The sequence below is a fragment of the Pinus tabuliformis genome, chromosome X, assembly GCF_031772625.1.
Source record: "Pinus tabuliformis cultivar Carrire ecotype Pingquan chromosome X, CPIR1, whole genome shotgun sequence".
Lineage (NCBI taxonomy): Eukaryota > Viridiplantae > Streptophyta > Pinopsida > Pinales > Pinaceae > Pinus > Pinus tabuliformis.
Window position 1 is genome coordinate 1,332,010,116 of NC_142308.1, and position 24,153 is coordinate 1,332,034,268.

A 24,153-nucleotide genomic window follows, 5' to 3' on the forward strand; every position below is an offset into this window, starting at 1 on the left:
CTCTCAGTCTAGACTCTCTCCTAGCTAAAGCCAAGGGGGTTAGATCCTAAGGAAGGTTTCTAAGGGAAATACTTAGCCAATAAATCGGCGAGGCAAAAGAGCAAAGAGTTTTAATCAAATAGGGAAAAATCGGTGAATTCAATAAATAACGATGTACACATATATTGAGTTAAAAAAAACATTTTCCATTGATATTCAATAAAGCCATGTCCAAACAATGCATAATATCAATAGATGTCCAAAATATCATGAATGAATAAGTATCTCATATATGTTATGAGTCCAAACACAATTGAAAGCACTGAACCTTGACTCTTAACAGTGACTATATAGAACCAAAAGCATCTGCTTCTAAAAGTTTATAAAATTTTGCATACCAATCAATAAAATAGAAAACTGAAATCTCTTGATTGCTACTGAAATGATATGATAATGGTTTGCTACTGAAATCACTGATAATGACTAGGTTTGCTACTAAAATCATATGGTAATGATATGATAATAGTTTCTACAGGAAAATCCTACTTAGACCTAGTCAAATTCCACAAAAATTCAGGGATGACCTAGCATGGTGATATACATTGACCCTAGACACTAAGATGGACTTAAGGCACGATCTTCAAGTCGTCACCCCAGCTTTGGGGTATGCGGTGAGTGAAAAAACCTAGAAAAATATTCGCCACTAAAAAGCAGGAATAAGTAACCAAGTAAAAAAACACTCCAAAGTGTACTCGCTTGTTGATTGAGTCTCAAAATCCTAGGTCTGTTACATTTATTCATCATGCTAGTGACATTTATACGATATCCCAGTAGGGTTGCGGAAACTAAGGACTAAATGAAGAAAGAGAGAAGGAAAGGGACTTAGAAGCCCTGATGAAATTTGGAACTTTGTAAGTGCAGGAATGCTCTAACATAACCTTCGGCATGGAATCTTCAAAAAGTTTTCAGGTGCAACTTTATTGGTCAACATGACCTAAGGCAATTACAGGGGAAATTATAGGATACATTCACCCCTAAAACCAGAAGGACTTGGCTAGGTTGACTAGAAGCGAATGTCATAGGGAAATTATAGGATTGGATAGATCTTCTCCTTCGAAGCCAGGAGAACTTGGCTGCTAGAAGGGCTTGGCTATGTCGACCGAAGAAGATAGATATAATTTACCATTGAACCCAAATGGACTTGGTTGCCAAAAGGACATGGCTAGGTTATAAAGGACTTTGACCAGAAAGGAGAATAGTCCAAAGGCAAATTATCTTCAAAAGATAGAAAAATTTGGATGCCTAGGCTAGGTCATGACCAAAGGAAATTGATACTTTTGCTAAAGGAGACATAAAGAACTTTGGTCAACCCTAAATATAAGAGGAGTTGCATTTACCACTCTAGGATGGAGTTATCTATAAATATGCATTAATATGGTAAGCTCATAAACTCTTCTTAAGGAAGGAGAAATTTCAGCTAAAGGAAATTTGTTGTAGCCAAGGAGAATACCTCCCTCGCTAAGAGGGTGTGTTGATTTTTGTGTAACATCAAGAGGTATTCCCCCGTGCCTAGAGGCCTCCTAAGTCAACTGAGAAAATTTATGGAAATTAAAATAAAATAAATCTCATTTTTGGGTTTCATGTAGGCTTAAAAGGGACAAGTTGGCCCCAACCATGAAAGGGTGTGTCCCTTGGGGTAAATGCACCTGTTGTCGCACAGATTGTCACGACAATGCTCAAACCAGGGGCTGTCACCTTGATCCCCGATCTCTCCGTTTAAGCTTGTCTCCCGTGGCTAAGGGGGGTAGACCCTTTAGGACAATGGATGACCAACTGTGGACCAGTTGGGTTGGGAGACACGAGGGAAAACAAGCACCTATTTGATTTTATTACGTTAATAGACCAGTGCCTTATAAAATAAATGATTAAATGATTATTTATCAAATGCTGCAGAGATATGAACTCATTAACAATCGTTTTACCATCAAACAACAAAGATTAACTTTTACCACATGCGAGATAATCAATAAATGCTTAATGGCTTAATGATACTCCAGCAATTAAAATTTCTAAAGATAAAGTGCTTTAAACAACCACGTAATTTCAAATGCTAACCAGTTATCACTTTTACATAGCTAACTTCAAAATGAACATTAAGTGCGTTTAGCTATAGGAAAATACCACAAAAGTCACCAAAATGAATTTTTTCACTTTTTAGCTAAAATTTTTATTTTTATTTTTATCTCAAAAATTAAACAAAACTAAATAAATCTAAAAAACCTAAATAAAATTAAAATCTAGTAAACTAAAAGGAACTCCTATTACTTTTTATAATTTTTATATTTTTATATTTTTTATGATTTTTAAATTTTAAATTCAAAATGAAACAAAAATAAAATCTAATCTAAAACTAACCTAATCTATAGAAACTAAAGCAACCCTTTTTTATGCTTTTTTATTATTTTTTGGATTTATTTTAAAATCAAAATAAAAAATGGAACAAAACTAAAATTAAATATATCTAAAGCTAAAACTAAAAGCTAAGTTAAATAAGTTCAAAATTAATTAAAAAAAAGAGTCTAACTCTAACACCTAACCATATCAAACAAAAATGAAAATCGAAACTTTTTTATTTTTTATTTTCTTGTTTTTTATTTTTATATTTTTTATGATTTTTTGATTTTATTAAAACAAAACTAAACATTAAAAAAAAAATCCTAAATGTTTAACACTCAAAAAATATCAAATGCACATCTCATGAAAATGTATACACTAACTCAAAAGTATTCTAACTATACTAACCCTAAACTATACTAAATAATCAAAATCGAACCTGAGCATATGAAATTCGAAACACGTGTTTGTCTCTGCAAGACGGCGGCTGCAAGGGATTTGACTACGCAAAACCTGAAAGATGATACGCTAACATTCAAACCCGCAGGCCTGGACGAGTTTCGATGGCAGAAATACGCAGAAGAAGTGCAGCGTGAAGAGGTAAACGCACAGGTGACTGTGTGAGGGATATGGATGCGGATCTGGTTTGGACGAGTGTATAAGAGCAGCTCGCAGAAGCCATGGAAATGAAGGCCCAAAAAATAATTCGAATTTTCCTTTACGATCTTATTATGTCATATCGTTTCAGCGTTTTTGCACTGTGTGTGAGCGTGCGCAGATCCGCGAAGAGGAGAAGCATGAGGAGCAGCGTGGAAGATAGAAGTTGCGGGGTTTGAGGGAGATATTGCTCAGGCGTGGAGAGTTTGCAATGCTAGCAACGTGGGGAGATGTAGGAAAAATGTAGGGGAATGAAGCAGCTTGAAAATGGCTCAATGCAGGTTGAGAGTGAGGCAGAGCAAGACTGCATGGATTTGACTTTTGTCAAAATGAAATCCCAGGCAGCAAACAGATAACCTGGAAAAACCCTCGAATTTCTTCAGAGAAAACCTGCAAATTCTCCAGTAAATTTTAAATTGCCCTGCATTCAGATTTTTATTTTTTATTTTTATTGTTTTTAGATCCTGTTGCTGCAAATTTGCCTGTTGAAAACCCCACAAAAATTTTCCAGGCCTGTAACCTGCAATGGCAAAACAAAATACCCAGAAACAATATGTGCCAGAAACAAAACTGAAACCCTAAATCAGCTAAATAATTACAGCATTTACAGATTTTCGACTCTTAAGCAACGAGATTTGTCAATAATCACAGTAATATTATCAAAATTTAATTTTAATGTGAGATACTTCAGAAAACCCTGCATGCATTCATAAAAAAATTTCAAATGATAAGCCCGGGATCAAGAACTCGCTGGGCTCTTTCAGAAAACACAATCTAGGAGTTCGCTGATTCAGCCGAGAACTTCCCCTAACGCCCGATAATCTAAAAAAAAAAGATTTCCTGCACAGCTTAAAATCAACCATTAACATAGAGGGAGAAAACAATAGTGAAATCCAGATCAAATGGAGATACCTGCCACTATATTTCAGAATCTACACTATCATTCAAACCCCAGAGATCAGACAAGATACCTGTGCCTAAATCAATCTTCATCAAGCTATTAACAATGGCTGAAAATAAAATTATGCAGAAAAATAATTCATCTTACAGCATTTTCAGAAGAGTAACACCAGCAAGATTTTTAACCCCAAAGTCTTTCTTTATAGCACAGAAAATGACTACAAGAGAGCTTTCTTTAGCACCAGACTCTCAAATCAAATCTGATCTCAAATGACCCCTAGCACCCTATTTAAAGGAAAATTTCCCAATGGCTAGTTCGAGTGATCCATGTCAAACTAATCTCGACCGTCGATGAGGATCAAGATTTCTTTTAATCTCATCTGTCGAATTTTTAAATGCATTTTAATATATTAAACAATTAAAACTCTGCATTTATTTACTCAAAAATTTGACTTATTATTATTTTATTATTTTATTTTATTTTTTTTAATTTATTTTATAAATTTTATTTATTTATTTTTAATGTTATTTTTTTATTATTTATATCTTTAATTATTTATATTTTTATTTTTGGATCCTCGTACTTAGCCTTTGGAAAAATCACCTAGGACCTAGGACTTAGGACTTATGAGGGGATTAAAACATTTTCTAACTCTTGAGACACTTTACATCATGACAAACATTTTCTAACTCTTGAGACACTTTACATCATGACTTTTACAATTTTGCATCTCAAAGGGGAAAACCCATTTGACATAGACCCTCATATACTACCCAGTTCTGCGACCAAATATAATCTAGCAGATCAACACACTAGGATTCCTCTAAGATTCTAATGACAAAATTCATTCCGGCTTTGGGGTTAGGCTGAAGGAAAACTCTGCCAATCATGGATCGGTGAGACAAAAAACCTTCCGGAACGTAGATTATCATTAGAAAATTAGGTCCACCTAGGCAATTTACGTACATGACTCAACTCTGCTAAGATTATTTACAATTCACACATGCAGACTGGGTTTACAACATAACATGATCAGGTCGACGATGACTGTCGAATGGCACGGACACGTCGATCAAGCGCTATCCCTTTTGCGAAGAAAAAGGGGGCGTACTGCTATGGGTAGTTGACACGTAGTGGTCAACAGCACCCATTCAACTTGTATATATACACATGATGCGAAAATTCATTTGTCTCACTCACTCATCATCTCTCTTACATAAAGACACTTGTGGGAGTGGAAAAAGGATGAAATGGCTAAAGTTTGGATTTGGATTTTGGCACATATTTCTAGATATTTTATTGTAAATCTTGTTGAAGAAGAATTTCTCCTAGAAGAATTGTTGTTGGGTTTTCTCCCAAGTTTGGGTTTCCCAGGGAAAATTTGTTGTCTCTATTGTGCATGGTTATCTCTTTATGATCTTATTTGTTTCTACCATATTCGTTGTATTATTATTGAGATTTCCTGTGTATAATTGCTTAAAAATGTGGTACAAGATACAATAATTGAAGATCATTAGAGGTAATTATCAGATCAGAAAATTGGATTCTATTGTGTTTATTGTAGAAAAATCAATACATGGCAGCGAGTTTGGTGAGTTGTGAGGCCATTTGGCTTCGGAAGGTGCTCATAGGGTTATTTGGTTTTGAGTTGGATCCAACTGTGATTCACTGGGATAATCAGAATTGCATCAAACTCATGAAGAATAGTATTTCATGACAAATCCAAGCATATAAAGATCAGGTATCACTTCATCAGAGACAAGGTCCAGAGAGTTGTGAAGCTGCAGTGTATCTCCACAAATGGCCAGGTTGCAGACATTCTCATCAAGCCTCTAGAAAAGCAGATGTTTGCTTCTACAAGGATAAGTTGGGGATGGTGCAAATAACTTCCTTGCTATGAGGGAGTGTTGATGATATAGCAGCAGACGAGTACTTCGACATAGGCTACGTGTCAATCATGCAAGAGTGGTCCAAGACTCTCTAGGTACTTGCTCATGACAAGTAAGTGACTTTTATGATTTCTTTCCTAACTTAGGAAAAAGCACATTGTAATTAATTAATGTTGGCTATTTGACAAAAAGGAAAAGTGATTTAATCACTTTAGTCAATTAGAATTAATCTCTATCGTTGATCTAAGTGGATTAGGATTTAATCCTAGCCATCCATCACTTTGGAGATTGAAGGTTAGATTTTTGGCAAAATGATAATTACAAAAGAGACCCTAAGGGAGGAGAAAGACACAAAATACAATTGCAAGAGATTTGCAGATTTGAGAAGAGAGATTTTTCTCAAGGAGTGAAAGACTCAAAAGGTTGAAGAGAAGGAAAAGAGTGCAATTGGAGATTTAAATAGAGGCACAGTTTTGCAAGTGGTGCACACATGTGAGCACCAAAAGCATGCGGGAAGTCACACCAGCTGAGTAGAGTGCAGAGGAGGGCGCAAGTGCGAGCGTACCAACAAAGGGGCCACACATGTGGGAGGTTGTCATGTGGGAGGTTGAGAGGGTTGAGGCCGCATGTGTGGAGGCCAAGAAGCCACAGGAGGGTTGAGCATGTGAAAGGCAGCCAGTAAAAGCGCTGGGTGAATTTCTCGGGGGCGATTTCATCAGGTTCCAATTGTTGTATTTTCTGTATCTCTCTGAGGGCCATTTTCCCTGTTAAGGGAGCCCTTAATTTTCCTGAGCAAATTAATGAAGGAAATATTTGAAGGGTAAAATTTATGCTGTGCATGTGATTGATTTTTCACTTGTTTTTCTGCTGCAATTAAATTAGTTAAAACACCAGTGTATTTTTATTCAGCAGTTTTTCAGAAAAATAATTTACTGGAATGAATAAATTTTCTGGGTATAAAACAAATTGCTAGGAATTGAAATCAGATCTGGTTTTGGAAAATTAACAGATTCCCCGTTCGTGTTGAAAGAGAAAACCTAAAGAAAGTGAAAGAGCTACCGAGGTGACACTGGATAGGCCTTCTCCATGTCCTGTATAGTCCCACTTGTGACTAGGGCTTTTTCACGTAAAGTAAGGGTTTTAGGAGGTAACACCTCTCAAAAGGGAGAGGTGGTCTTCCCAACAAGAAATTGAAATCTTTTCTAATAAGCCAGTAATAAAATTCCTAAGCTAGGCTGAGAATTGCTATTAGTACATGTATCTTATGTTAGTATTTCTTTTGAAACTTCATTGTTCTTGCGAATGTGCACGGATGTGACACAATAAGTTGTTTCTAGTAGCCAAAACTTGCATGCATTATACTAAGATATAACACGTAACTTGAGATTGTGCTACTACAATTCCCAATTTTATTAAATAAAAAATATTGCTATGATAACATACTTGAATGAGAATGATGTTGGCACCCTTTGCATGTGCCTCCCTTACCAACCTGCAGTGATCCAAATGTGAATTTCCATAAGGAACCCATCTTTACTTAAAGAAGCCTGTAGTTGCTCTAACTAAAAGCCTAAAAAAGCATCAGAAACAAACTCTAATGCAACTAATGTTATGCAAACACAGGTTATCTAAATAAGATCCAAAAGTGCTGAATGCACATGAAAACTTGGTGTAGCAAATAGCTAGATGCAACAACATTCAAATACACAGCCACAAGGTTTGACAAACTCTAGAGTCTAAACCACTTGATGGAATAAAAAGACCAAAAACCATTTTGAGCTTTCACCCTTTGGAAGCATCATCCTAGATTAAATCAAGTACCGAAATATGAAGAGCAGTAATTTTGAAGTTCGTTTCAATTCTCAATAACCAAACTTACTCTCCAACTTACCAGGTTGGCCTATCATTCAATAACAATTGAGCTGCCACTTTTGAACGGCCACAACACCAAGTGCAAACCATACCAAGCAATATATGGTTGCATTTGGACTCAAATCGTAGAATTTTCAATACTAGAAAAACTTTTAGCTCATGATTGCATCTCGCAAAATTTCTAGGAAATGTCACCATGTCTAGTAATATGAGCCTATACAAGTATAAAGCTTGGGTGTGCATTAAATCTTCCTCAATTTTATGCATTTAAGAAAGAGTCCTTCAAAGCACTCTACAGTCAAAACAAAATATAAAATTGTAAGAATCAACAGTCTCTAGAGAATGCATCAAGCTGTCTAGCACTTCTCCCTCCACGGAAGCTATGGTGGTGGAGCCACTTGCAATGTAGATTATAACCTAGTCGAATCTTTGTCTAACTGTTCATGTGTTTGCATGATTATTTTGTAAATTCCAATGCATTATATAAATAGAGACTATCTCAGTCATTGAACTATATTTAGATTCCTAACTTAACGTTAGGAATACAATTCCCAATGTTCTAATGTCAGGAATAAAACTGCTGTGAAATGCAAATGAAAACTTGGTGTAACAAATAGCTAGATGCAACAACATTCAAATACACAACCACAAGGTTTCAAAAACTCTAGAGTCTAAACTCTGAACCACTCTAAGGAATAAAAAGAGGAAAACCATTTTGAGCTTTCACCCTTTGGAAGCATCACCCTAGATTTAATTAAGTACCAAAATATGAAGAGCAATAATTTTTTAAGTGCCTAGCAGTTCTCAATAACCAAACTTACTCTCCAACTGTTGATATTTGATGACTAAAAAGTTCCCTGCAACCCCAACCCCATTTTAATTTCACCTTATCACTCCCATTCAGTTAAATGCTCTTTCCCATAACCATACATTCAACATATAGAATTCTGGAAATGAAATTTTCAGATTAAAACACATGGGACTATCAACACATGCTGAAAATAAATATGGACATAAAGAGACCAGAAACACACATAAAAATACACACTGATTTTTTGTCAACTTAGACCCAGGAAAAACCCCTTCAATCTTCTACAGGGAAAGCCTGTTAGAGAGCTATTCAAATTTATTTATCTTTCAAGTTCAGGAAAAACACATTTGCAGACAAAACAAAATAGAAAAATACAGCTTATCTCTTCAGCCCAGAACTCCTTGAAAACCGGGCCCACTTTGTCCCAATTTTTGTGCCCACTTGAAGTTGAAAATATGTACTGTACAATTCTACCTTGATAAATGTAAGGTGAGAGGCTAAACAGACACGAAAGAGATGATAAGGTTTTTGCTCGGTGGGAGATTGTAAGCTAGGGTTTGCAGCAGAAGCTAAGTGTTGGGCACCATGGAGAGGCGTGAGGGGGGGAGTTCCACTCCCTCCTACAGTCAGGCAGTTTCCAACGGATTTAAGAAACCTCTGGAGGCGGAAACAGGAATTTTAGGAGGAGGGAAACAAGACAACAGAGGCACACAAGAGCAGGAAAATACACAGGAAGAAGTCAGGAGAGAAAAAGGAATAGAAGGAGAAAATCAGAGGGCGGACACCAGAAACCGAACTGGACCGTGTAAACCTAGGACAACTATCACACCCAGAGTGGTGTTAAGTGATCTAGCGCTACAGGCGCACAGGGAGCACATGGCGACTTATGCAATCATTTGTAAATTCATGGGGTTATGGCCAACGGAGAAGGCTTTACAGGCATGGATAAAGAATCATTGGAAACCTAAAGGGGATATAGACCTACACCTTGGATCAAAGGGTTTCTTCACTATAGTCTTCACTAACATTGAGGATAAAGACAGAGTGTTTGAAGGAGGGCCCTACTTCTATGCTGTTGCAGGCCTCTATATGCGGCCTTGGGTGATGAATTTTGTCCCGGAGCGCGAGACATTCACTTCAGTCCCGGTTTGGGTAAGGCTCTACTCCTTACCACTGGATTATTGGTAGCCAGAATCTTTAAAAGCAATAGGAAATAAACTAGGGCATTTTGTTAAAATATCAGAGGCCACTAGGCGGGGAAAGTATACATCCTTTGCCCGTATATGCGTAGAGATGGACCTCTCTAGAGCTCTACCAGATGAAGTTATTTTGGAAGTTTTTGATGAAGAGTGGGTACAAGCGGTGGACTATGAGCATGTTCCTTTCAGATGCCGCAAATGCCATGAACATGGACATCTATTCAGGGATTGCCCCTTAAACAAAATAGAAAGCAGAACTAAAGCTACCTCAGGGAAAGAAACTGATAGCTTTAGCAAAGTGGGAAATAGAGGTAAAGGAGGGAGAAGGTACCAGAAGAAAAGCAACGAGGAAAAGCAGATAAGTCAGAATAGGTACAAGGTACTAGAAGAAGAAGAGGAGCTAGATAAAGCAGATCAGACTCGGGAGGACAGCCCTAGGGAAAAAGAAAAGGAAGGGAGTATGGAGGACACACATGATAACAACCAACAAAAGGAGGATCTGCTGAACACTATGGAACTTGATAGGGACCAAGAGATGACCCCGAGCGAGGTGGAAACAGAGGATCACGAGCTGCAGGATATTCTTGATAGGGAGCATCTAGATCTGGAAAAGTTCCTGGAGCAAGGAACCACCAAAGGAATGGATTCGCTACCACAAGAGGAGTTCAATAGAGTGCAACAGTTGTTTCTATGGAGAACTCAAGCAAAAGGTTCGGGAGTCAAAAGAAACCATGATAGTCAGGACAACAAAGGGGTGAAAACTATGAAGGCAACTTCGGGACTAGCTCCTAGGAACCCAGGCAGGAAAAGAGGTAGGAAAAAACAGAATGAGCTGCTGATAGAGTGTGGTAAACTAATGATCGATTTAGGTAAGATGAAAGACCTAACTAGTTACTCATTTACAAATCTTTCTTAATGAAGCTCACAACATGGAATATTAGGGGTTTAGGGAGCAAAAGGAAACAAAGAAATCTTAGCAATAGAATGAAAGAAGAAAAACCAGATATGATTTTCATCCAGGAAACAAAATGTTCAGTAGGTAAAATAAGAGAAATACACAGCAAATGGCTGACTAAATATGAATATCTAGAAGTCAAAGCAGACAATACAGCAGGGGGTATTCTCACACTATGGAATCCTTGATGCGGAAGCATCTAGGAACTACTTATCAGTGGTTATTCAACCTTTGGGGGGCAAGGAAGTATATTTAATCACAAATGTTTATGGTCCACAAAAGCTTGAAGATAAACTCAGGCTGCTTACTTCATTGGAGGATCTAAGGGACAGACATTCGGACATCCCCTGGATTTTGGGAGGGGACTTCAACATGATCAAGTCCCTGTTAGAAAAAAAGGTGGAACCAGATCACTTGGCAGAGACTCCATAGCATTTCAGAATTTTATAAACAATATGAGGCTAGTAGACACAGAGACAAGTAATGGCATCTTTACCTGGAATAACAAAAGGGGAGGAGAGTCTCAGGTGGCCTCAAAACTTGATAGATTCATCATCTCGGAGGACCTTATCCTTATAGGCCTTGATATGTCAGCGATGATACTCCCTTTTGGTGGCTCAGATCATTGGCCTGTTCAACTTGAAGCGTCCTTTATAGGAACTCCAAGAAACAGACCATTCAGGTTTGAAAACATTTGGCTCACACATCTGAACTTTATCAACAATATTGAAGAATGGTGGAAAGAGGATATGCAAGTTCAGGGCACTAAAATGTTCCTCCTGCATAAAAGATTGAAACATATCAAAAGCAGGCTTAAAGATTGGAATAAGAATGAGTTTGGCAACATTTTTGAAGCAAAAAAAGATGTTGAAAGGAAGCTACATGAAATTAATCAAATCCTCATCACAGATGGCTTCAACGAGGAAAGAAAGGAACAAGCTAACAACCATCAACAGGAATGGGAAGAATTATGCAAACAAGAGGAAATATTCTGGAGACAGAAATCAAGAGTTCAATGGTTAAAAGAAGGAGAAAGGAACACAAGGTTTTTTCACAAATCTACCATGGATCACAGGTCGCATAACAGGATCTCAAAAATCAAGGATTCTCAAGGAAAATAACTCAATACCCACAAAGATATAGAAGTGGCGCTAGTTCAACATTTCCAAGGCATAGCAGAGGAACCTCTCTTAGATAGGTCACAATTCATCAATGAATTCACAAAGCACATTCCTAAACTGGTGACAAGAGAAGACAATTATAATCTAAACAGGCCTGTGAATGAAGAGGAGGTTAGCGTAGTCATCAAAGAAATGCAAAATGGGAAGGCGCCAAGTCCGGATGGTTTTAATGTTGATTTCTTTAAAGCATGTTGGAGAATAGTCAAGCAGGATATCCTCGAGGTGGTGGAGGACTCTAGGAAAAATAGAAATGTTTTGAAGGCGCTCAATACATCGTTCATATCCTTAATTCCAAAACAGGATAATGTTATGACACCAGATAGATTCAGACCAATAGCACTATGCAATGTGGTGTATAAAATAATTTCCAAAATAATTGCAAACAGACTTAAACCCCTTCTACCAACTCTTGTATCTGAGGAGCAAACTAGGTATGTGGAAGGCAGACAAATTCTCAACAATATCATTCAAGCTCACGAGGTGGTTCACTCTCTTATAAATAAATAGGCAGGCAGGAATGATTATGCAACTTGACCTAGAAAAGGCTTATGATAAGCTAAGTTGGGCTTACATAAGGAAAGTTCTTATAGCTTATGGCTTTGACCATAACTGGGTAAGATGGGTAATGGCACTTGTAACTACCTCTAGTTTTTCAATCCTGTTAAATGGTTCACCATCCAAGCCCTTTAAACCTTCAAGAGGTCTCAGACAAGGAGATCCTCTCTCTCCCTTCCTCTTTATTCTCATGATGGAAGGGCTAGGCCGAGCTATCAAGTCTGCCAAAGCAGAAGGCAAAATCCAGGGTCTCAAAATCACCGTGAACGGAAATGCTTTGACACATCAACAATTTGTGGATGATACTATGCTTCAGGGCATACCTTCGGTCAGGGAAGCTCTAGCCTACAAACAAATCCTGAAAGACTTTGCAATGGTTGCGGGCACAGAGGTAAGCCTCTCCAAATCAAAGATTTTATTTTTTAACACTGACATTGCTATTCAGAGAAATATAGCCAGAATTCTTGGCTTTCAAAGAGACATGCTACCATCCAAATATTTGGGAGTACCGCTAATAGACAAACCTCTGAGCAAGACAGTCTGGGAGCCGGTGATTAATAAGCTACAGGACAAAATACGGAAATGGACAAGTAGATCTTTAAACTTAGCAGGACGGCTCGTGCTCACAAAAGTTATCCTTCAAACTGTCCCCATATTTATGTTTTCTGCACTTCCAGTTCCTAAAGGAGTCATGCAACTATGTAGAAATATCCAAAGAGATTTTCTTTGGGGTAAAGGGGAAGAGAAAAAAATAATGGGCCTTGGTAGCCTGGGAAAAGATCTGTAAACCTAAGACTCATGGAGGTTTGGGACTGGATGATCCTGAGGTGCTAAACAAAGTTTTGGGGGCAAAACTATGGTGGAGATGGCTAAAAGACTCAGCTTCCCCTTGGGCTCAAATTTGGAAACAGAAATATGCAAACAATTGGCAAGACAGAGATCATATTAGAATGTCTGGAATCATCAAAGGCTCCCACATTTGGAACAAAGCTTGGGAGAATAGAGCCATTGTTCAAAAACACAGTTTCTGGGAAGTCAGGGATGGAAACCTTGCATGGTTTTGGGAGGATAAGTGGCAACAAGAACCTAAATTGTTGAGAGAAGAATTTGCAAATATCAAGACAGATACTGACAACAAAAGGTTACTCAGAGTAAATGAATTCTGGGATCAGGAAAATAACAAAGGAAAATGGAGGATATGGAAGAAACTAGTTTATAGGGATAACTCCCCCTTGAAGGCACAGGCAGAAGCTCTGACAGCCATTCTAGAACAGAGGAAAATTCTGATATCAGCAGATTCAGACCAGCTGAGATGGGGCAATAACAATGAAGGTACCTTTAACCTCAAAGAGGCCAAGCGCACTGCCCTTGGGCTTGACTTTACAAACCCTGATTGGGTTTGGAAGGACCTATGGCAGAACCAAAGCTGGATGAAAATCAAACTGTTCATGTGGCTAGTGCATCATAAGAAAATTCTTACCTGGGAAAACCTCAGGAAAAGAGGTGTTTATGGTCCTTCCAAATGCCAGCTTTGTGAATCACAAGAAGAAACTATGGATCACCTTCTTAACCTCTGCCCCTTTACTTCCACATTGTGGAATTGGATTGCCTCAATATTTAGACATTCAGACAAGGACATGGGTAGCATCACCAGCACCTTAAAGAAGTGGAGGAAAAATTTCTTTGATTATGAAACTATCAACAAAGCTTGGGCTTTAGCTCCAAGCTTTCTAATCTGGGATGTATGGAAAGAACGCAACAACAGATTATTCAAAAATAAAAAAGGTTCTTCCCAGAGCATCATTGCACAAATTTAAGACAGCTCAAGGAGACGGTTGGAACCCTCATTAATAAACCCCCTAAGAATCACCCTTCAGATACTGATGTGCAGATACTACTACAGTTGGGTCTGCAGGGGTTTATCCCACAAGGCAAAAATAATAATATAAATCATATTATTGCTGATAAGGACTTCTGGCAACCTCCCCCTCAAGGTTTTATGAAATGCAACATAGATGGGGCCTCAAAAGGAAACCCAGGCATGGCTGGTTATGGAGGAGTGATTAGGGATGAAAAGGGATGTATAGAAATCATTTTCCATAGTAATTTGGGGAAGGCCACAAACAATATGGCAGAGCTCATGGCCCTTCAACAATGCTTAGAAATTCTGAGGGACTCCAATCTTCATAACATTCTAATTGAAGCGGACTTTGAGTTGATTATCAATTCAGTCAAGAAAATATGTTATGGCTTAGCTCCGGAAAAAGTTTCGAAGCATTGGAGGCTTTTGCAAATCTATCAAAGAATTCAAACCCACCTGTAGAATATGAGAACCCTGAGTTTCACTCATGTGCGCCGAACAGCCAACAAATTAGCGGATATCTTAGCTAATGAAGGGGTGCTCTGTACTAAAAGCAACAATATTTATAAATGGATAGAGATCCCCCAGGGTAGATTGAGGGATGAGTGTCTAAGACAGGCGGATGCGGATCGGGAGCTCTATCAGAGTAGGGGATACTAGCAGACTGCAAAACTTTGGAAATAATCGATTTACAATCCACATGAAGCAGCAGTTCAGTGATACAGAGGAAAATAATGTCTGGCCCTTTTGCCGGAATATTCGCCCAGAACTCCGTTATCACTCAAGTTGTCCCCCAGGTTGGAGTAAAGGGATACGGCCAAGGTAACCACAAACCAACTTTGGACTGCAGGTTCTAGCCCACCTGCAATCAGAGAGGGCTCTCTCTTTCTGATTTAGCTCTGTTGATGATGATTTTAGGCTAGCTATTGAGTTCTGGGGTTTCGTTTGTGTTTTGGTGGGAAGATTGATGTTTTCAGGTAAAGAGGCAGGTATAGTGTGAAAGTTTCAAACCATTGGGCATGGAGTCAAGGAGTAAGACTGTTGGTGCATTTTCTTGGTCACAGGAGGAATAAGGAGCAAGGTAGCTGCACACGGAACAATTTTCAAAGTCTAAAGGATGGAAAGAATGCTAAGGAAGGAGAGGCAATTAAGAATCTCTCAATCAGTTTAACACAGAAGGGCGGATGAGCTCTATCTAAGGGCAGTAAAGAATCCCTAGATAACTATCAAACACATGTGAATTAGGGTAAATATGAGCCACGGGGAATTCATATTCATGTCCAATTCATTTTAGATGAAAACATAAAGAAACAGCAGAAATTGAGCCTAGAGTGCAGTTAAACAAGTTCTAAGCTAATCTTACTTTTTGCTATTTAGATGGTGAAAAATGAAAACAGAGGTGAGAAGCACTTATTGATTCATGTTGCAGCACAAGAATTCCATCATTTAGTCTCCAGAGACCATTAACAACACATCAGACAGTCATTCCTCCAATCTCTTCAGCAATCTTTGATTAAAGAAAAAGTCTCAGACATACAGTGCGAGTCTCTAATGAAAAGTTATCAATCGACCAACCCTTGAAACAATACAGAGGGTGGTATATATAGGAAAAATTCTCCAAAATTGTTTATTCCAGCTGTGACCTAAACAGGTCTGAAAGTAAAAGATTACTTTAACCTAAACCTATCAGAAATAAATGCAAGAAAATATCTATGGGCTGCGCTGAGGGCAACCGTATCAAAACTGAATTAATGCATTGTCCTTGGTGGCTTGGTGCAGTGCTTCTGCAATAACTGTGCATGGACTTCTGCTCTTTTGTAGTTCGGTGGCTTTAAGTGCTTTAACTGTGATTTGAGAGCTGGGATGGGCTTCCACCTCCTGATTTGACTTTGTTGGAGGCCATTCAATGTTGACCTGCTTTGGGAACTGAAGATTTTCATTAAAAAATTCAACTGATACTCTTTGCCGCTTCATTCTTCCTCTGATACTCTTTGACGAATGAATCGGGCCGGATCTCTCTTTCGCTGTGGGTCAAATCAAAACTTAATGGTCGTTGTTCGGCCCTCTGTTTCCTTTAGAACTGTCTTTTGATCCTTTCTGCATGCCTCGCGAAGAAAAACGGGTCATTTGGCGCCTTTTGGGCTTGCGGGGGGCTACGCAATGAGGGGTTTTCCACTTCGGCCCTTTTCCCGTAGCCATGCGCATGAAAAATTGCCTCGGAATTTGAATCCGGGCTTCCTAAGCACGATTTTCGCCTTTCGCCTCAAAATTGATGATGACGTCAGCATGACATCAACAGGTGGGACCATGGTACGGCGGATGACGTGGCAGGATGACGTCAGCAGGGTGACGTCACCATGTACGGTGGATGACGTGGCAGGGGTGACTCGGCAGGAGGCCGATGTTGTGCAGGTAACGTGGCGTGGTGACGAGGCAGACACGTAGAACTGGATAAGTGACATGGGGCGCGTATACAGAAGGCGAAAAGCAGTTTCATCGGACCGCTTTCTGTACGAGGGCAGTATACGTCAGAGCCCTTCCGATGCAATAGAAAGTGGACAAGTGTCTTTAGTACGGCGGAGAAACAGCCTCGCCATCGGAAGCTAATGGCCGAGCAGCGGGGCGCCTCTGAAATCACTGAGAGCCATCGGATGGGGAGGGCCCGATCCGACGGTGGACGGAACAGGTGAATCGGCGGGGGTATAATGGACGGGCGCGCGAATATTCGGATCTTCATAAACGTCACGGGAAGGGTTTATACTTTGGTTTTGTGGGTTTATACAAGCGGGGGAGAACAAAATTTAATGTTTAATAACACTTTAAACATTATCTTTGTGCAAATGAATGCGGAGGGGTAAAGTTATAGGGTTTTAAGGGCAGCGAGGTGGGTAAAGGTTCTTGGTCTAACCAGAGGTTTAGACCAATCCCAGTTTCATGACACGGATGGGTTCACAATAGTCCCAGGTGGACTACTGTGTCCCAAGACTGAAAAATACATAGCTATAGTGCTATGAGGTGGGGTATGTACATAGGGGAGTTATTTACATAGATTTAGTAGGGGAAGGGAAAAACAGATAGGGATTTACATAATAGAGTTAGTGGTTAATATGAAGATGATGAGAAAGCGCTAAGGTAAGGAACCTTAGGCTATTTTGGGGAAATAGAACTTTGTAAAAGAAGAATGGAAATCCTTGAGTGAGGCAAATCTTCACCAAGGCCAATGTTATGGAACATGATGAGACTAAGAGGCTCAAGCAGATCTTGACCTCTTTGGGAAAATTAGTGAGTGATTTGGGGAATAAGAAGAGAGGGGAGTTAGTTATGTCCAGTTTGAGTTCCTCCAGATGAAAAACTGCATCCTGACTGTGATCTGAAAAGATATAACACTTAGAAACACAAAATTGATCATGGATCATCATTCTGCAACCTCGAAAACTGCCTACCCAGCCTACTTTCCTAACATTTTTTCTTCTTTTGGTGGGTGCACTTAGACTTGCAGACCCAGCTTTACAATTTTTTCTTTTTTTTGTTCTCCTATCTAAGTCTATACTTATTTCTGCCAAGGGCCCAGATTAAGCAGTTGGGCTCCTTTGATTCTCTACCTATCTACAGATCTGCCAAGATTAAGCTGTTTGGACAGATATCATTTTCTATTTTCTAAAACAGGAAATTGAAACCTAGGGAGGCCAAGATTAAGCTGTTTGGCCTTCCCTTTTATAGAACATTCTTTTAAAAATGGTTAAGTCACCAAAATTTGGAACTCAGCAGTGGCATTTGGACTAGCACACTTCATAGCTTATTCTTTGGTCTCTTCTGGAAATATGGAACATTGCAGTATGCAACGTATGACATATTTGGCATGTAAAATGTCAATCATGAAAAATGAACACCTGTCGCAACAGGAGGCTAACAGTGGCTCCACTTGGGGATGGCTTTTCCTTGTGAAAAGCCAAGAACAGCAAGTCAGACTGCCTTGATCTTCTGTGGTTGCTGTGGATTGAAGGAGCTTCTTTATGCTGGCTGTTAGATAATTGAAACTTTGTAATATGAACATCCTTCTCCTTAACTGAAATATTGTGAAATGCATAGCACTGCCTGCTTTCTTTTGCGTGCTTGCTATTATGTAGAAGGTTACTTGAGCATTGCCTTTGAAACATTCTCAAAACATGGATCAAAAAACTGATGTGTTTGCTTTACTTTTGCTTTGACCAAGGGTGCTGATATGAACTAAAATACTCCTCTGTTTTGATATTTTTGACTGAAGATTGTAAACAGCTCCCCTTTATCATGAATTGTTGTTATGTGATTGTGCCACTCTTGCTGTTTTGTCGAAATTAGTACAGAGACAGAGCTTTTAAAACTGGAACACTTGTATTGGTTGTGTCTTCACAAGATTTATTGCTGCTCCTCTAACATTCAGAAAAATAAAACAAAACGTTGATATATACAAATATGACTGTACAAAAGATACATACAAAGCTGCACTGTATCCCTTAAAAGGGATCATGGTAATGTTTTAGCATACAGCGATTGACAGGGCCTTCTTCAGCAGAACTATCCTCTACAGACTTGACAAATTAGTGTTATTTCCCTGAACAGCAGAAATAACGAATGGTCCCTTCCATAAAAAATCAAACTTGGCATGTTTGCCCTTGTCTTCTCTTCGTGAGTCCCACCTTAGAACTTTGTCACCAATGTAGAAATCCTCAGCTTTAACTCTCTTATCAAACATCTTTTTGAGTTTTTCTTGCAAAATTTGAGCTCTGTCATAAACTTTTTCTCTGGTTTGCTGAAGATGAATGGTCTGATTAATCCTTCTTTGAATGTCATTTGGTTTAGCCTGAATTTCCTGTAACAGTCTGATAGTAGGAATGCCCAGAGATGATGGAAATCTGGCCTCCATGCCATATACCAGCTCATAAGGGCTCATTCCAATGGATTTCTTGCTTGAAAGTTTGTCTGCCCATAGGGCATTTACCAGCTTTTTGTGCCAGTTCTTCTTGTTCTCTTCTAGCACTTTCTTTATGATGTTGATGAGGCTTTCGTTAGATGATTCGGCCAAGCCATTGCCTTGAGGGTAATACGCTGTAGAGTGGCCCAAGGTAATATGAAATTTGTGGCAAAAACTAACCATCTTTTTGGATTTGAAGGCAGCAGCGTTGTCAGTGATAATTTTCTCAGGGCAGCCAAATCTAGAAAGGATATTGCACTCAAGAAATTGGATGATGATGGTGTCATTGGCTTGCCTGCAGGGGACGGCTTCAACCCATTTAGTGAAATAGTCGGTGGCTGTTAGGATCCATTTGTGCTGGCCAGAGGAAGAGGGATGGATTTCTCCAATGAAGTCAAGACCCCATTGTTGAAAAGGTTTTTCGGTTGAGATGGGTTTCAGGGGCAGGGGCAACAACTTTCTTTTGCCCTCAAAGATTTGGCATTTGTGACATGACATGGCAAACTTCTTTACATCTGCAAAAAGAGAGGGCCAATAGAAACCAGCTCTTAAGATTTTATCAGCAGTGGACTTCCAATATAGATGTCCTCCACAGTCACCTGCATGGAATTCTTTCATGACATTGTTAGTTTCACTCATGGTTAAACAATTAAGCAATATACCTTTATGATTTCTCCAAAATAATGCACCATCTAAGACACAAAACTTTAAAGCTTTCATTGTCAAAAATCTTTTCTTGGTTCTGGACAATCCTAGGGGAGCAAACAGGTTTAACAGTACAAAACATATATTAGCATACCATGGAGATTGCAAAAAGGTCTCACTAATCTGTGGAGTCGCCGGCTCCTGTTCATTGTCCAGATGGTTAATGTCTAAGGCTTGAAAGTTTGTTTCGGACATCAGTTTGGCTAAACCTTGTCCCTTTATCAGCTTGGTTGGTTTTATTTCTATGTCATACTCAAGGATGTTTGCTATCCACTTGCCTCTTTTGCCTTCTAATCCCTCTTGGGTTAGTATGTCTTTTACAACAGCACTTGGGAAATAGGCAATCACATGTGAATATAAAATGTACACTACGAAATCCTTGATGGCCTTAACGAGCGCATAGGCCTGCTTTTCCATGATTGGGTACTTCAAAGGGGCGTCTCTTAAGGCTCGGCTGAAAAATGCAATCGGCTTTTCAGCTCCCTGTTCATCCTTTTGAAAAAGGATAGCAGCTATAGTATGATCAGATGCAAAAGAAAAAATGATAAAATCTTTGTCAAATTGCGGGCTGGTGAGGACAGGGGTTTGGGTTAAGGCCGTTTTGATACTCTCAAATGCTTGCTTGGTTTCAAGAGACCATTTTACCTTGGCATCCTTTTTTAACATATTGTTTAATAGTCATATCAGTTCAGCTAGATTTGGGATAAATCTTCTTAAGAAGTTGATTTTTCCAAGGAATGCTTGCAGCTCTTTTATGTTTCTGGGATAAGGGATTTGGAGGATGGCTTGGATTCTTTCAGGATCTATTCTAATCCCATCTTTTGATATGATGTGGCCAAGTAGTTTGCCTTCTTCAAGGCCAAACAGGGACTTCTTGGGATTTAAGGAAATGCCATATTTCCTACATGTTATGAATATTTGCCTCAAGTGCTTGAGGTGTTCTTCATCAGATTTGGAAAATGGGGTGAGATCATCCAGATAGACAACTAGGAAGTCATGTATTTCTTTGGCAAAAGCAATATCCATTGCTCTTTGAAAGGTAGCACTAGCGTTTTTAAGTCCGAATGGCATCTTAACATACTTAAATGTTCCCCACGGTGTGGTAAAGGCTGTCTTGTCTTGGTCATCTGGGTGAACAAGTATTTGATTGAAACCTGAAAAGCCATCTAGCAAAGAGATTCTAGATGACCCCACTACTCTTTGTAGGATGTGATCCATCTTGGGCAAAGGATAGTGGTCTTTTAGGGAGACTTGGTTTAAATTTCTCAGATCTACACAGAGTCTAATCTCACCTGTCTTCTTTCTTGTGGGAACCAGATTGGATACCCATTCAGAAAATCTGATGGGTGCTATTATGCCTGCTTCAAACATCCTCTTTACTTCCTTCTCAATCATGGGAAGAAGCATAGGGTTAATTCTTCTAAGTTTCTGTTTGAAAGGTTTTTGGTTTGGTTTTAAGGGAATGGTGTGTTGAATTATTGAAATGTCATAGGACTTCAAGTCCTCATAACTCCAAGCAAATACATCTTGGAACTCTTTAAACAAATCAATGTACTTGGGCTTTTGATCGGGTGGTAAATTTTTGGACAATTTGATCATTTTGGGATTCTCTGCTGTCCCAATGTTGTGTTCTTCTATAGCAGCGTTCAATGGTTGTAATTTTGGCTTTCTGGGAACATCATTAGCGTCAAACATGTCTTCTAATGGGGTTAGGCCAGCAAGCAGAAAATTGTCCTTTAAGTCAATGATCTCTGCCTCTGTTTTGGCAATTTCTTCCAAATGCATTTGTTTTAGCCGTTCTATGTTTGTTTTGTCAAAAGCAGTGGGGTTTAGGATTTGTTTGGCTGTTGCAGCTGTTACAGCCTGCTGGTTTTCATTTGTTTGCTGTTGGACATCGTTCATAGCATCCATGTCAATGTTGATATTCGAAAACTCCTGCTCAAGGGTGAGGAAATTGTTGATCTAGGCATCATTTTCAAAAACTTGCCAGTCTTTAATGTTATTTGGGACAGCAGGCCTATGTTTTATTTCGGCAGTAAGGTGATGGTTTGGCTCAAAAGGAAGCTTACATGTACTAGCAAAGGTGGCTAGGTTGTGTGCATGAATGTTATGCTCTCTTGAAATCTTGGCCAGCTTGAATTCTGTGAATGCATTAAGTATATTAGTGGCAGCAGTCCTATAGGCCCTCATTCTATTGTCATTGGTTACAAAATTACCTTTCATCTGCTGTATGATTAAGTCAGAGTCCCCTAAAATAGACACTTTTGCAGCTCCTAGAGCTTTGAGCAGTTTAAGGCCTAAAAGCAGAGCCTCATATTCTGCCATGTTATTTGTGCATTTGAAATTCAGTCTGTAGGCATGACCTTCCGCATGATTGTTATGTGTATTTTGAATCCATACACCTGTCCCTGCTCCTAACTTGTTGACCGAGCCATCAAACTCTAAATACCATGTGATTTCTTGCTTGTGTTTAGTACTGAGAGTTTCAGTCATTCTTGCAGCGGGCAGATTTGAAATTTCTGTTTGGGGAGGTTGTTCTAGGATGTTGGTTGCATTAATTGTTGTGACAGTCTCATGGGTATATGCAACCGATTCTTCGTTGATTTGTGTTTGTTGTTCTAGAGCCAAAGGCTCATCATCAGTTGGAGAATTTGTATTGTCATTAAACAAAATAAAGGAATCCATATCAGAATGGATTGAGTAAATGGGAAAATTTCCAGGCTTACTCTCACTACTTACCACATATTTCATAAGTGTTTCTCTGTACAATCTCTTTGGTTGCCCAAAGACTGAAATAGTAGCATAGGAGAGGTCTAGTTGAAGGGATCCTTAGAGCTTTGCTCCCCATGATCTGGACAGGAGCATACCATATTTTGGTGGGATGTCAGCCACCACCACATCCATGAGGATGGTCTTATTGGGATATTGGACTAAGGAGACACACAAGTCTTTAATGAGGCCTAAACACTTGACTTGACTTGAGTCAAATGAGTACAAATCTTTGTAGGGTCTTGTAATATCAAGGTTCAGCTTTTCCATAACTGCTTTGGGCATCAGATTGTGTGATGCTCCTGAATCAAACATAGCGTTGTGCAAAACTTTGTCATGTATATGCAAACTGACATAAAAGGGCGGAATAGGTCCATATGTTGTTTTTCCATTAACTTCTGGGCCAAACAACAGTTCAGGGGTATCATCCAGAATATTTACATCATCCTTATTCTCTGGTATTTGAAGTGATCTTTGAATTTGTTGCCTATATACATCGTGCTTGGCAAGTTCTGAGAGGGGGATGGATATCTTCAACTTAGCTATTTCTGCCTCTAAATTAAATGGCTTTTCCAATGGAGTCTTGGTGTTGATAATGGCAGTTTTTTCTGTTTCATTTGGATTATCTGCTATTTGCTCTTGTTTATCAGCGTTATGGGAATTGATTGCTTGCGGTTTTTCAACTTCAGGAGGGCTTTTTGGAACGCTGTTCGAGTTTTGCTCAGAGGAAGAAGGTGGCAAAAACTGATCTACAGAAGGTTGCGCTTCTGTAATGTCTTCTACAGTCACTTGATGTGGGTTTGGGACAGTTGTATCAGCTGGTTCTGTTATGACAGCCTTGCTCTTAATCTTGTTGGGTTGTTTGCCATCCTTTGTTTTGCTAGGTTCAGAAATGTCAATGGTCCTAGTTCTCAGCTTGTATTGTTTGTGTACTTCATACACAGCAGTATCATAACCTTGTTTAAAATCAAAAGACTCACTAGACTTAGTCTGAAATTGATTTAGGTTATGCTCATCTTGGTCTTCTTAGCTTAGGAAAGTCTGATGCTCACCCTTTAGATCCATCAGATTCATGTGAGTGTCTTCTGTTTGCTCGTTGGATGTAGATCCTTCAACATAGTTATCTTGAAAAGGGGGTCTTATGTCATGGTCTGGGGTTGACCTACCAACATTTGTGTTCTGCGTTTTCCTAAAATTTGGGTTCCTTATGGTATTGCATTGTTGTCCTTCCCATGATGATCTCCTCTCAATGCTTTCTACTCTTTCTCCCAGCCTTTGTAGGCCACTGATAATAGCATCAAGCTTTTGATCAAAGGCTGAGGGTTCTTCCTTAAAGGTGGTTCTTCTTTCCACTCTAGCTCTGTTTCTTTTGGCAATTAGGTTGGCCTCTACGCTAACAGCAACATTTTGCATATTTGCAAGGGTTTGAGGAGCTCTTTCTTTTAACTGGTATGCCATATCCGGGTCAAATCCA

At 39.1% G+C, this 24,153-nt stretch overlaps 1 protein-coding gene across 1 annotated transcript in view; it reads right to left on the reverse strand.

Moving 5' to 3' along the window:
- Nucleotides 1-24,153, reverse strand: part of NLP1 (nitrilase-like protein 1) — a 220,310-nt gene that overhangs the window by 100,962 nt on the left and 95,195 nt on the right. Inside the window, exon 2 of the mRNA XM_089448689.1 lies at nt 7,264-7,312. Within this exon, the coding sequence (XP_089304815.1) occupies nt 7,264-7,312 (49 nt within the window). The remainder of the gene's footprint in view (nt 1-7,263; nt 7,313-24,153) is intronic.